At 42.4% G+C, this 15,326-nt stretch overlaps 1 protein-coding gene across 4 annotated transcripts in view; it reads left to right on the plus strand.

Annotated features, from left to right (window-relative positions):
- The window catches only part of LOC121876775, a 74,904-nt gene that overhangs the window by 43,137 nt on the left and 16,441 nt on the right, over positions 1-15,326 (plus strand). For 3 of the 4 annotated variants that reach the window (XM_042382157.1, XM_042382158.1, XM_042382160.1), the window contains exons 2-9: positions 8,296-8,504; positions 8,712-8,828; positions 9,067-9,193; positions 12,436-12,821; positions 13,046-13,213; positions 13,814-14,009; positions 14,657-14,873; positions 15,131-15,286. In XM_042382157.1, the coding sequence (XP_042238091.1) occupies positions 8,296-8,504; positions 8,712-8,828; positions 9,067-9,193; positions 12,436-12,821; positions 13,046-13,213; positions 13,814-14,009; positions 14,657-14,873; positions 15,131-15,286 (1,576 nt within the window). Of the gene's footprint in view, positions 1-2,144; positions 2,265-8,295; positions 8,505-8,711; positions 8,829-9,066; positions 9,194-12,435; positions 12,822-13,045; positions 13,214-13,813; positions 14,010-14,656; positions 14,874-15,130; positions 15,287-15,326 lie in introns of those variants that run through there. The other variant, XM_042382159.1, reaches the window with a different exon arrangement.

The raw sequence follows: 15,326 nt of genomic DNA on the forward strand, positions 1-15,326 counted from the left end.
TCAATAAAGGGGATATAGATAAAGTTCTTATAATATCCGAGCAGGTTCACAAATAGGGTGGTGGACGAGTGGAACAAGCTTAGCAACTTTGTAGTAAGTGCGGGAACTCTGGAAAGTTTCAAAAGGAGGCTAGATAGATTCATGGATGATAGAGAGTGGTAGTAACTCTCGACAGGAGCTGCCATGCACAGGCCAACCGGCCTATTGCAGACTCCTTATTTTCTTATGTTCTTATGTTCTTATAACTGTATCAACACTCCTTACACCTGAGATACAGTCATTATACATACCTGTTAAGTTATGTATGACTGTATAACTGTATCAACACTCCTTACACCTGAGATACAGTCATTATACATACCTGTTAAGTTATGTATGACTGTATAACTGTATAAACACTCTTTACACCTGAGATACAGTCATTATACATACCTGTTAAGTTATGTATGACTGTATAACTGTATCAACACTCTTTACACCTGAGATACAGTCATTATACATACCTGTTAAGTTATGTATGACTGTATAACTGTATCAACACTCTTTACACCTGTTAAGTTATGTATGACTGTATAACTGTATCAACACTCTTTACACCTGAGATACAGTCATTATACATACCCTCTTAAGCTGTGTTTGTCTCTCTCTGTTGCCGTGTTATACCGTCAAGGTGATAGTACCGGAAATACAGTGACACTATAAATTTAAAACGCTTAAGAATTGATATATATATGTTTGTATTACTGTAGGTCATTCTGTCAAGGTAATCCTCCCCCCCACCCCCTTACCTTCACCCCCCACCCCTCATCTCCACCCCCAAATCCCCCTGATGTAATTATAATGTATTTGAAAGATGTTAGACTGTTAAAATATATCGACATCTGTATTATTCGTCGTTCGTCTGATAGTGTGGGGATAGGAAGGGGGGGGGGTGTATTGCCAAGGTTAGCGTACTGGGTATACCCGTATTGGCATGAGAGGTTTGGGTTAAGAAATAGTATAAGTTTGTTTATTCGTCTGGCAGCGGGTCATGTAGTTCTACCAAGTTATCGTACAAGAATCACCAGACCTTTCCTTGTCCTGATGTGGTCATGTGGCTCCTGGTGACGTAATACTGTTCTCAATTTTCTGTCAAGGTTATTCGGTCTCTCTCTCTCTCTCTCTCTCCTCTGAAGTGAAAGACAAAGGTTTGATATTTCAGATTGTGTGTGTGTGGGGGGGTGTAGTGTGTGTGTGTGTGTGTGTGTGTGTATGTAGGTGCAGTGCTTGCGTGCGTATGTGGAGGTATATTTTGTGTGTGTGTGTGTGGTGTAGTGCTTGCGTGTGTATGTGGTGTGTGTGTGTGTGTGTGTGTAGAGGTGTAATGTGTGTGTGCATATGCGCGCGCGCTTCCTCAGTAAAGTTGATAGGGACCAAACTGTTCACAGCTACAATACAAAAATCTACTCATTTGACCTTGGAATATTAATCCTTAAGTACCTCCTTCCAAACTTTTTTCGACTGAGTCCAAAACGTCCAAGACTTAATGAAAAAAAAGCCTCAAGTCCGAAAAAGTCCAAATGTTTGATACGTCCCACAAGTTCTACATTCACCGTAGCATCGACCGTGAAAAAATGAATACAAATGATGTCGGGGATGTTGTTATTGGGTGGTGAAGGAGAAGGAAGAGAGAGGGGGAGGGGTGAGTGGGAGGTGGAGGCAACATCTGGGCCTCCGCGTAAGATCTCATGAGCACTCGCCACTAAGGGAAAGGGAGAGGAAGGCCGAGCTATCCACCCCCGCTAAACTAAGGTTGAGGGAGGGATAAAATGTGAGGTATTATAAGGGGGGGGGGAGGAGGAGGGGGGTGGAGAGAATATGAAATGGTTCGGTATCCCCCCCTCTCTCCCTCCCCCGCTTGTTGAAGCTCAGGTGTTGGCTAGTCGAAAGTATAACATCTTAATTGCAGTTCACATTCTAGCGACTTTGCGCAATCGTTTCTCCTTTGAGCCTGACGAAGAGATCATATCATAGACAAAATCATTTAAATATGTACAAAGTGAAAGTAGAATTCCAAAAGTGCCAATATGCGTGATCAATTACTTTATAATTAACATATGAAGCAAGCGTTAGGTCGACGTTTCACGACCTTGCTCTAGTTCATGCCTGCCCCGAGCTGCTCATCGTCGGCCTTGGCTCCTACATTGTTGACTTTTTTGTGTACACATAGTTGGGTTTTGCGGTCATATCTTCAACCTGTACTCATGCTGGCACGAACATATAAGGTATTTCTTCTGAAGCCCAAACATTTTATAAGACTTATATATCGTATTTTATGAATGTCTTGTGTTGGTCTGACGATTTATGGCCAACCTACTTGTAAACGACACAACAGGGCCTCTTTAATTTACCAGTTACCTTTTTTTATCTTGTCCGTTTTATTTAACCACTAATACGATATAAAATCAACAGTCAAATAATATTCGTAAGAGTGAATCAGTATACACGAATTCCACGAATGAAAAGCTCAGTTGACAATAAATGAGAGTAAATTTAGTGATTTGGCGGTGTGTGGCAGAGTCAGTGACCGCAAGATGACAGGTCGGCGTGTAGTGCTGGGTTGATCAACATGTTGCTTATGTGTGGTTGACGACGACACACACACACACCAGATTCATACCTCATATATACACATTACATTTATATTTCATTACGATTTATATAATACATATATATTTCATTACTATTTATATAATTCAATCGGCGAAAGATTAATTTTCATCAAAACCTATAACAAAGGTCTATCTATATATCGCCTAATGTCTAACAGTTATATTACTAACAATTATACACATTAACGCGTCCTGTTTTGAAAAATTCGTTCATTCAGTGTTACCAGAACGAGAAACACCTTTTGTGCTGAGTGAGGCAAGAGGCCAGGGAGGGTGTGGCGCTGACGAGATTGGGTAACACTGTACTAGGCGCTCTTGCAGGCCGCCCCAAGACAAGGACGTCTGCTGGGTGGCGGTGGGTTGCTAGGGGTGTGGTGGGTGGGTATGGGTATGCTGGGTGGCTAGGAGTGTGGTGGGTGGGTATGTGGAAGGGTAGTGGGTGGTGTGGGTAGTCTAGGTGGATAGGGAGAGTGAGGGTGGGTTAAATGGGTGGTGTAGGACGAGAGTGGATGGTCGAAGGTGGCTGGATAGAGTGTTTGAGTGGAGAAGGTGGCTATGTGTGGATAGGAGGGAAGTGATTAATTACTTAAAATATAAATACGCGCAATTAAACCCAAGAATCACTTAATAATGGGGAAAAATATCGTATTAATTTCTTGGCCAATAAATAATAGGATAATTATATACGTTGGTGAATAATTATATAAGGGGGTTAATAGATAGTTATTTAAGTTAATAGGTACTGTATTTATATAGATTAAATAGGTAATACGAACTGAAAACAAACAAATTAAATATGTTAAGAAATAGATTAAAAGTGAATAACACTACACGGGTAATAATTATAGACAGTTAAATATTTAGATTAATTGTACAGGATGAAAGAAATAATTTGGCGAATTAATTTATTGTTCGAGTTTAATGATGTGATGTATTAACTGAGACGAAAGGTAAGTCTCCCTCTTTCATCCCACTCCCCCCCCCCCTCACCCACTACCCCTTCATCAGCTATTGCAGGGGTAAAACATTAGTGTTGGCGTCACTCACCACTAACTATCCAATTACAGTTGACCAATCACTGCCAGTGCTAATGTGTGTGAGGGATTGTTTGTTTACCTTGTTGGTTGGAGGGAGGTCACACATCTCTCATTATTAGGGATTTGCCACGCTTTGCCATAAACAGATAAATTTTACCGGGAATCCCCCCACACACACTCACCATTCTGTCTCTTTATGTAACTTGCTGACACAACCCATGACCCTTCAGGCTTTTACGCCCTTAATGCAGGAGGCATAAAGGCAAGCATGAACTACGCATGCTTCCCAGATGGGCGCTGTAAACGCTTCTTCGCCTCACCTTGCACAGGATGTAAGGGGGTGCCCAATAAGCTAGCCCCCTCGGGGACAATCTAAAAAAAATCTCTCTCTCTCTTTTGTACGTGTGTTTGTGTGTATGTGTTTCACTGTTTGTGTGGAGAGAGAGACATGAACTAAAATCAGACAAATCTTTCTGTCAGCTGATGAACAAGTGACGTCATTCTCTGTACGTTTACACTTATCAGCTGATCGGTCAAGCTACACGTGGTGACCTTCCCGTGTTTACAGTCAACAACTTAATACTACTCATCCCATAGTTCCTCACTCTCTGTGTTTACAAAATCAGCGGGTTACCGACCCTACTTGTTGTCTCTTACTTGCAATACTTACATGTAACAGCTGATCGCTCATCACACGTGGGATTTCTCCTCTCCTTGTGTTTATATCCGTGAACTGATTACTCCCACCACCTGTTGTATCTTTCCAGCCATTTTAACACCCATCAGCTGATTACGAAACACGCTCCCTCTCTCTCTCTCTCTCTCCACCAATGATAAATAACAAACTTAAAATAATCTAAAATTATAACTAACCGAATGTCTAATATACTGTAATTCATGATATAACTATAATATATAACGTATTATAACAAGATGAATTAAACCGTACTTAAATAACAGCGCGTAGCCTCAAGAATCTCACCAACTGTGACACATTCCATTAACCTGTTTTCACCGAGACATTATTTGTTTTACAATATTAGACCAAATGTTCTATATACATTAACATTCACACCACAACTATAATCTGTATACACTAGTGCATGTAAATAACCTTTCCTTAAGTTGGTGTGTACAAAAAGTAGGTTAAATTTGATATATACAATTATATATATATACAATTATATATATATACTAACAGGGCATTAATACTCACTTCGCTCGCTATACGATGCTTGTCATAGCTGAGCATTATTAAAACAGTGAAAGTCTCATTGCTCCGACGTGTGTCAGTCTAAGGATTAATGTAACATATGCTCCAGTTTGGGTTAGGTTAAGTTAGCTTAGCTTGAATTCTAGTTACATTACTTTGACGAACGTGTTCAGATAAGTACATTATTGTAAGTAGCACACCAAGGTCCTCTTAAGATACGTTTATAAAGCTTTTCCCGTATTTGGTAGTGTACTTACAAAAACACTCACACACCATATTTGTCGATTATTATCATTGTTAAACAGTTACGTTGATAGTAAATAGATCGGTGAGGCTACTAACTTATGATTTAAACGTGGCCTCCAGCCTACCACTATAGCCACATCTTCGCCGCCATTTTATTACCTTAAAATTAAATATCCTAATACATAAGTAGCTACCATAGCTGTGTTGAGTTAGTTGAGCCGCAGATCTATGCGGCATTCAGTGACTGTTGCCTCATAGTCAATATCTGCAGCAGTTGTCGGCTTTGGGGCCGATGCTCTCGTTCCCCTGAGGCAGAGCAAAGCCGACCTCAGGAGAAAGACAGTCGACATCTCATCCAGGCTGTAACATAACATCTGGGCTGCTGCTTCTGTTCGCATAGCACCTCCGCGAGTCTGGCGTAGAAGCATCTTGCAATTGGTCCCATCCCACCAGAGGTTGTGAACACTAGAGGAGTGAAGCTGCCTTGATCAACGTTTTGAATTCTCTCCCCGTATGCCCTTATCTTGTTCTCGTTCCTCCTGTGTGCAGCATCGAGGGCTAAGTTACGGTGACATGCATTATGATTACTACTCTACTTATAAACAGGCTTTGCTAAGTGCGTGTCTGTGCTTATTAAGTGTGTAAGTGGAATCATAATAGGGCGAGTTTAAAATTTAATCCTCGGATCAGGTTATAACATTTTATACCTAATTTTACAGTGGGTGTTTTCACTCTGATTTTTATATCATTATCTTAAACACGAAATTGGTTACCTTATTTACTGAGGTAATGACTTCCTTTAACCTTGGTATAACTGGTTAAAACAGGCTTCTTATATGTGTTAATTATACTTATGTGGTGTCACGATATATTACATAAGTCTGCCCTTAAATATACAAAGAAAATGTCAAATTACTCTATACAGTATTTATATTATTAATGTTTTTAATTGTTGAAGTGTCTGTTCATTTCAGTCTATAAAGGAGTTGTTGATATAAGGTTGTGAGGAACCGAATAGAACTGCAGTAGTAAAATTAACAACAGAAAATAAAGCGTCCAGTGTACATATGTCAATACCCCGTCATGGCCGCCCGTTCACGTCTCTGCAAACCTCACCACACTCATGAAATTCTTTAAATTTAAACTCATAATACTTTTAATCATCCCGTTCAGTAGGTACACGTAAGGCAGAGATCTCTATTGTCTTAATGTGAGGAATTTCACTCTTAGTGGCTGGTGAGGGTTAGGATTTTTTTTTTTACCCGCGAGGAATTTCATCCGAGGGAGAAAGTAGCAGACATTGGTAACGGTCGCGCTGGTGCCACATATTCCTTAAATTAAGTTTGTATTGTTAATATTACATAAGCCCGACTCGTTTTTATCGTTATTATCAAATTAAGTGCATATGATGTCTTCATTATGCTAGTTAGCTGAAGTAATTTTTACCGGAGAATATTTAAATTGTCTTATTTATTATCACTATCTTGAAACTTGGCACCCTAGCAACTAAGATGGATTATGGGGCATTGCTTCACTGGAAGGTATGCTTCCGACCAATCAGATCGCCACCTCGCTTCTAGAGCGTGTGTTTAAGATGATACAGCCTGGTGAGCCAGCCAATCGGAACACAAGCCTTTAGGTACACCGTAGATACAATAAACAAGTGAGGCAGATTTACTATACCTGGTCGCCCTCCTTACCTACTTAATAAGTTTTACAATATACTCACCCACGCTGATAAGTAAATAAATAGTTATAGGTAGATGATACTGAATCAATACTATATGTCTGTGGTGTAATGGTCAGCATGCTCGCCTCGCAAGGGAGTGGATCCAGATTCGATCACCGAGCAGGGTGAAACTATGGGCAAGTTTCTTTACGCCATTTGTCTCTTGTCTACCCAGCAGTAATTGGGAACCTGAATGTTAATCGATTTGCGGATCGTGTTCCGGGGTAATCCAGTCCAGTTGGCGAATTGTCTGGTATTCTCGGACTGTTACCTGACACTGGGCCATGCAACTCGTTAACTTAGGTCTTGGGGTGTGGTTGTTGTGTTGACGACAGCTTCACCTTAAACAGATTCACGCTTAGGCTCTAGGACCGGCCATCCTCGATTTCGAGGGGCATCCATTATTATTATTATAATTATTATGTGTGTGTATCTGTATGTGTGTTTGTGTATTGTTTGTGTGTGTCGTTATTTATACGAGTCAACCAACTAACTTAAAAATTGTCTTGAGTGATTCAGATGATGAAACTTAAACCAGTGTAATTTCACTTCAGCTGAGAAGAAAAAAATATTTATCTTTTTTTTTCCCTAGAGTGTATAGGTCGGGGAGGGTGAAGGTTCGGAGGCTAGACGGTCCGCAACCACCAAATTGAATGACCCGATTAACTCTCTCGCTCTCTCAGTTTATGGTTGTTCACAGGGGCGGTCATCTGCTGCGGTGTGTTTTACTTTTTTGTGAAGGGACTATCTTGTGTAACTTTGCCATTCGGAGGTTGTTTTCTGGCTCTCTCTCTCTAGCCATGCATCTATCTGACTCATTTTGTCTTTTCATATATCTCTATACATCTGTGTACCCCCCTACCCTCTCTCTCTCTCCCCCGACGCGACGTTCCATCCTTGGCACGCTTTTTACGAGGATCAGCTGTTTTATGTTGCCTTTCGTGAGGATCCGGAAGTCATAAATCCGTCTATGCTTCAAGGCTCTGTTGACATCGGTGACAAATAGAACTTGATTTGTGTTGTTCATCTCGCCACAAAGGAAACTGTACACTTCCACGGATTACACACACACCAATATACCAGTACCTCCTGCGTTGTTTATATTTACACTGAACTATATATATATATATATATATATATATATATATATATATATATATATATATATATATATATATATATCCCTGTGGTTTATATACTGTGCGTGCTTATCAAATTGTAAACCTGTGTGATAATTTTACTGGGTATGTATTATTGTTATTATTGTTGTTGTTGTTTTTATTATTGTTGTAATAAATGATGATTCTAATTCTTCTAATCATCACCATCATCATCATCATCATCGTCATCATCATCATCATCATCACCATCACACAAACGCCGGTACTAATCAAATCTTTTCTCTCCCTATCTCTCCAGATCACGGGCGGCGGCAGTATGGGCGTGGGTGGTGGTGTGTGTGGGTGTGGTGATCCTGGGCATGGAGGTGGCTGATCCGGCCGTGTTGAAGCTGCTGGAGGAGACGCAGCTGTCGGACTCAGCTCACCGTCAGGAGAGGTCCATCCAGCAGATACCCCTGGGTACCTCTGGCTTCCCTCTGCCTGTTGATATTGAACCCATACCTTCAGGTGAGAGAGAAAGAGAGAGGTAGATAGATTGATAAAGATGGGGTGAAAGAACTTATTAAAAACACATTCTCTTAACCATAACCATTATTTTGTATGAAGGAAAATATATATGACACATTATGGCACTGATTCATAACACACACACACACACGGACTTCTATAGGTCTATATCGTACACGGAATGACACTCGAGCCTGGCATCCACAGGTCCTCGCGTCACTATGCCACACATCAGCTTCCGGGATATGGGGAACTTGGTGCATCAGGCTACACTGGCGGTCAACGAGAGGTTCGACTCCATAGAACCTGCCATCTACAACAGTGGTGAGTGGATGGTTGTATAATTTTTATCTTTAAATTATAGATAGTTGTAGTTTTTCATATAGATATAAAAAAAATTCATCCATCGAGGTATAATAATATACATAATCCATATGATACTTTACTTCTGCTGTTTTTAGAACCTTTTTGCAGTTTTATAGGTACGATAACTCACACAAACATACGATATTTAAACCTTTAACCTATACACATCCCCTCACGCCCCTCTCCGTGCCTCCAGGTGCTCGTCAGGTGCCAGGGACGCCAGCGTGGTTCATGGCAGCGTCACACAAGACTAAGGTTGTGGCCAAGAACATCTCCAGGATAGCGCTTATCTCTGAAGAGGCCACAAAGTACACGGCCCAGCAGTGAGTGTATTATTAGTTATTATTGTTGTTATTATTATTATTGTCATTATTATTATTTATTATTATTATTGTTGTTGTTATTAGTTTTATTATTATTATTACTCTTATTATTGACAAGTTACTACGTCGTGTTTGTCTGTCTCTGAGTTTGTTTATATACTTTTTCTTTCTCTATTGATATACAGAATAAGTATTTTTGTGTTTAATCTTCTTGCTCTTATCTTTCATCTATCCTCTTCCTCTTCCACCTTCTTTCCCTCCTCCTCCCCTCTAAAATCCTCCTTCTTCTTCCCAAATCTCTCTTCCTCTTCCACCTTTTTTCCCTTCCCCTCCTCTTCCTCCCCTTTCAAATCCCTCCTCCACCTCTTCCCCCCTCAGGTCACAGTACCGACAGTGAAAGTTGTAATAACCAGCTCGCCTATAGGAGACACGAGGCGCCCCTAGCGTTAGTTTGTTGTACTTATTCCCTTCACTTCTACACTGCCTTAGCCTGGTTCCCTGTTGTGTGTACGTAGACAACAGGTATGTAGGGGTGAGGGAGTGGCACTAAGGGTGAGGGGGTGGCACTGGGGGTGAGGGGGTGGCTCTCGGGGTGAGGGTGACACTAGGGGGGAGGTAGTGGCACTAGGGGTGAGGCAGTGGCACTAGTGATATAAACTCAACCTAATTCGAAGATCTACAGCGTATTTCTTAATATAATTCCAAGATCACTTATGTAATTATCGACACCTGATAGTCCTTGATAATCTGGCCATAATTATAGGTCAGGGTAGAGTGAATATTTTCCCTGAAGTGAGAGTCTGGCGATATTTATAGTTCAGGGTCCATATTTTTAAAAATGTTGTCGTGTAAGGAATAAATCTTGTCTTATGGGAAGGTGTTAAGAATGTACCTGGTAACTATGTGATTGAATAGTAAAAACATGATATAATGACCCAAGATGGCGTCAAAATTAGCACCGAGACTCTACCTTAATTATATAATACATGTTCCCAGTTAAGGTCGAGTCTCTTTGTTAGTTCTCTCTCATAACTGATGTTAAGTGAACATATCTAGTTAAGATAGAGTCTCAGTGTTAATTTTATATCCTAACTTATGCTAAGTGAACGTATCTATAGTTAAGGTAGTCTCAGTGTTAATTTGGTCTCCTAACTGGTGCTAAGTGAACGTATCTTGTTAAGGTAGAGTCTCATTGTAATCCTGACGTTAATTTAGTGTTTTATCATAAGTCAACCAATCCAGTGCATTGGTAACATATTCATTTACAAACAGTGTTGACCTTAGGGCCAACACGAAACCTGGACTTTGTGTTTGAGTAGTAACATTGACTTCCTGCCTCTCATTATCGACAATTATGACCGTAAATAGACCCATGTCATCCGAAGTGAATATTTCCCCATCGCAAACGACATTTTTCATTAGCATAGTGTAAGCTGCAAGGAAGCATAGATTGGTGGGTGTGTTGTAGCACTGTATAGTCTTCGTTGATGTCGTCTGTTTTAAAATATGTGGTGATAGTGTGTCTTGGTCATGAATAGAGACTCTTTAACCCTTTGAGGACGATGATGCAACCCTTTGAGGACGATGATTTAACCCTTTGAGGACGACGATTTAACCCTTTGAGGACGACGATTTAACCCATTGAGGATGATGATTTAACCCATTGAGGACGATGATTTAACCCCTTGAGGATGATGATTTAACCCATTGAGGACGATGATTTAACCCCTTGAGGATGATGATTTAACCCATTGAGGATGATGATTTAACCCATTGAGGACGATGATTTAACCCCTTGAGGATGATGATTTAACCCATTGAGGATGACAATTTAACCCCTTTAGTACAATTAACCCTTTGAGGACGACGATTTAGCCCCTTGAGGATGATGGTTTAACTTTTTGAGGATGATGTTTAATCCTTCTGTCTTCCAAGGGTTAAAAAGTTTGTGTCAAAATCTTTATTGGGATTTACCGTATACAGGCTTAAACAATGTTCTCTATATTATCTCATTGGTAATAATATTCCAGTAAGTGATAATGGTTGGGTTGGGTTAGGTTAGGTTAGGTTAGGTTAGGTTAGGTTAGGTTAGGTTAGGTTAGGTTGGGTTGGGTTGGGTTGGGTTGGGTTGGGTTGGTTGGGTTGGGTTAGGTTAGGTTAGGTTAGGTTAGGTTAGGTTAGGTTAGGTTAGGTTAGGTTAGGTTAGGTTAGGTTAGGTTGGGTTGGGTTAGGTTAGGTTAGGTTGAGCAGACAGACACACGCACATACATGATAACACTGTCTTCACACTATCTATAGTCAGCTGGTACATGATTGGCTGCTGGCCTTCAAACAGTCACCAGTCACCTGCCTAGTTTTTGTTCGACCCAGCCAATCACCGACCTTGTTGATTAGCACACTCTTGCTCCGATTACTCTCACGAACTGTGTGTGTGTGTGTGTGTTGCAGTCACCTGGTCTTGTTCTGGGGGCAGTTGAGGGCAGAGCAGGTCAGGGCATAAATCTCTGATGACCTGGCCTCTGGTGACTGGCTAGGGGAGGAGAGAGAGAGATAAGGAGAGAGTGAGAGAGACCCAGACAGATATAGACAGATGAGAGAGAGAGCTGGAAGAGTACAGTGAGAGGTACCACTCCCTTATTCATTCTTGATGGAGGTGTGTGTGTGTGTGTGTGTGTGTGTGTGTGTGTGTGTGTCCATCCATCTATGTATCTCGGTGAGGCAAACTATATCACCCAGGTCACCTTGGCTTAACCCCCACACTACTCCCAGCAAGGGCACGGTGTTGGTGGGTGTAAGAGCTATGAGGGCAATCACCTGTGGGTTAGGTTAGGTTATGTTGTGTTAGATTACATTGGGATAGGTTGTATTACATTAGGTTAGGTTACCATTTTTCATAATGTATCCACCATTGGCCGACCACTGTGGTGACTCTGCAAGATGGTTTGATTCACCCATGTGTGTCCCTCCCTCTTCCCCTTCCTCCCTCCACCTCTCCCTCCCTTCACCTTTCCCTCTTCCTCCCTTTCCTTCCTCCACTCTGCCTCTTCTCATCTTTCCCTTCATCCCATCATGTTCAAAAGTTTAAACCATCGTGTTCAAAGGGTTAAACCATCGTGTTCAAAGGGTTAAACCATCGTGTTCAAAGGGTTAAATCATCGTTCTTAAAGGGTTAAATACCTGTTAGTTAAAGCATTTAAAATCATCAGAACAACAACATCCTCTAACCTCACCTTCACTTACAGGTTCCGGCTCGATAAGGACCAGGTGACCTACGGCCTCCCCACAGCTGACGTCCGAGGCACTGTCTTAGGCGACCAGTGCCCCGTTGAGGTGGACTTCCCATGCCAACCCCGCAAGTACCGCGCCTTCAATGGCTACTGTAACAACGTCCAGAATCCTAAGTGGGGCAACGCCATCACCAGGTATCTTCGTTTCCTTCCTGCTAACTACGGTGACGGGGTGTCTGTTCCTCGCCAAGCTTCTTCAGGAGAGTTCTTGCCCTCTGCCCGTAGCGTAAGTCTGGCCATCCACCGCCACCACGACACACCCCACAAGTTCATGACTGCCATAGCTGCTGTATTTGGCCAGTTCCTCTCTCATGATCTGACTCATACCCCTCAAATGGCAGGTAAGGAACGCTATACTGACTCACCTGTGGGTTTTTTTTTTTAGGATAAGTTAGGTTAAGTTAGATAAGGTTAGGTTAGAAATATTGAGTGGAGATATTTTCTTTCTACTGTTACAAGTCTTTATTCATCCAGCCTGTTACACTCACACACACTCTCCCTCATCTCCCTCACACACACTCTCACACACAGTCTCTTTCACAATCTCTCCCTCACTCTCCCTCAGGTTATATCGGCCAGAGACTACGGTGCTGCGGCGTCAACTTCAGCGACTTCCATCCTGAGTGTTACCCAATACGGATCCCCGATGATGACCCGGTGTATGGCCCCCTCCGTCAGAAGTGCCAGGAGTACGTGAGGTCCGGCACTGCCCCAAGAACCGGCTGTACCTTGGGTGAGTAACATGAGATATGGCACTACCCCAAGAACCGGCTGTACCCAAGCACTGACTCTATTACCTTGGAAGAGTAACGTCAGGTCTGGGACTGCCCCCGAGGACCTGGGTGAGGTTCCTCCTGACTATCCTGTAGAGGCTGTGGGAGTATAATGCTTATGTGTTCCGGTTCTTTAAAGGCCTTTAGTATGTATTGAAGGTAATTTTAAGGAAAAACCACTGCCAGATAGTTTTAAGGATTTATCGAGCCCAATGGGATCTTTAAATTTTAGGGAGTTACCTTCTGAACACCAGAGAGCTCTACTGCTGTGTTCTAAACCTCAGAAAGTTACCACAACAAAGGTTTCTAATTCCCACAGTCAAGTCAAAACCACCTGCAGGGGTTCTACATGTTTTCTAAGGCTTAAGGAACTATATTTCCAGCAGGTAAAGAAAACACATAGGTGAAAGAGATCTGTTGTCATGTATATTTTATTATAAGCTCAACTGGATTCCTGGAATATATTTCCTCCTATAAGCACCTCACACCGCGCAGTTCACACACACACGACCACCTAATGTTAAAAATGTCCCTCTCACGACCACCTCCACCTTCGCCAGGTCCTCGTGAGCAGATCAATCAGGTCACGTCATTCATCGATGGTTCGGTGCTGTACGGGTCGAGTAAGGAAGAGAGCGATGACCTGAGGGCCTTCACAGATGGCCTCCTGAAGGTACAGAGAGGACCTGGCAGTACACAGATCCTGATTGACGATGAGAACCAGATCGACTGCAAGTCTTCCTCCACCAGGAACAAGTAGGTGTTGTTGTCTTGATGCTGGCTTTCTCTCTCTCTCTCATCACTGTTACAGTTCAACACACAATCTCCAGGTGTTGTGAGTCGTCCACATGACCTTTATTGACTAGGAAAATTGCGTTAGAAAGTTGCATGTCCAGTGGGCCCCAGTCTTAATGGGCTCCAGTCCTAAAGGACCTCAGTTCTAATGGGTCCCAGTCCTAATGGGCCACAGTCCTAACACTAGTTCTAATGGACCCCAGTCCGAATAAGCCCCAGTCACACTAGTTCTAGTTGGCCCCGATCCTCATACCTTTAGTACTGGGATGTAATTCTAAAAGGCCCCAGTTCAAATTGCCCTTAACACTAATGAGCTTGAATCTTCACCCCCCTTCCTACTTTCTCTCCCTCCCACAGCTCTCACCCCAGAAACCCACCCACTCTCCCTCCCTTTCTCACACAGTCTCCCTCACCCCACAAAACTTCATTCCTCGCCCCTCCCCCCCACACACATTCTCTCACCCTACAAACCCATCCATTCACCCTTACACACACACACACACACACACACACACACACACACACACACACACACACAAACATTCTCACACTTGGACACACACTCTTGCTCTCACTTACACACACTCACACACACTCTCTCTCGTCAGATGCTTCAAGTCAGGAGACGTGCGAGTGAATGAGCACATAGGTCTAGCCTCCCTGCACCAGCTCTTCGTCAGGGAACACAACCGGATCGCCTCTGCGCTCTCAGACCTCAATGCCCACTGGACAGACGAACAAGTATTCCAGGAAGCAAGACGGATTGTGGGCGCCAAGCTTCAACACATCACATACAAAGAGTTCCTGCCCTCTATCCTCGGACAGGTGAGTGGGGAAAGTTGATTGGTTGATAAAGGCATGGCTCTGTTGATTGATAAATAAGTATACAGACAGGTAAGTGGTGTAAGTGTGGATGGATACATACAAGTGTGGTGAGATTAATATATACAGTAGATAGATTGCTAAAAAGACAAATTATTTGAATTATTAAAAAGATAATATATTGCTAGACAGATGAGAGACAAACACAGACCCACCCACCCCCCCCCACCCCCAGCTAACACAGAGGACCTCTCCCACAGGGTATCTTAGAGAAGTACGGGTTGTCTCTCCAGACGTCCGGGTTCTTCTCAGGCTATGACATTAACATCAACGCCGGGGTGGCCAACTCAGTGTCAGGTGTGGCGCTCAAGTTTGTTGCCTCCTTGATGCCTGACAGTGTCGCTTATTATGATGATGTGAGTAGTATATGTTATTATTATTATTATTATTATTATT

Source organism: Homarus americanus, unplaced genomic scaffold (genome assembly GCF_018991925.1).
Source record: "Homarus americanus isolate GMGI-L3 unplaced genomic scaffold, GMGI_Hamer_2.0 scaffold50281, whole genome shotgun sequence".
NCBI lineage: Eukaryota > Metazoa > Arthropoda > Malacostraca > Decapoda > Nephropidae > Homarus > Homarus americanus.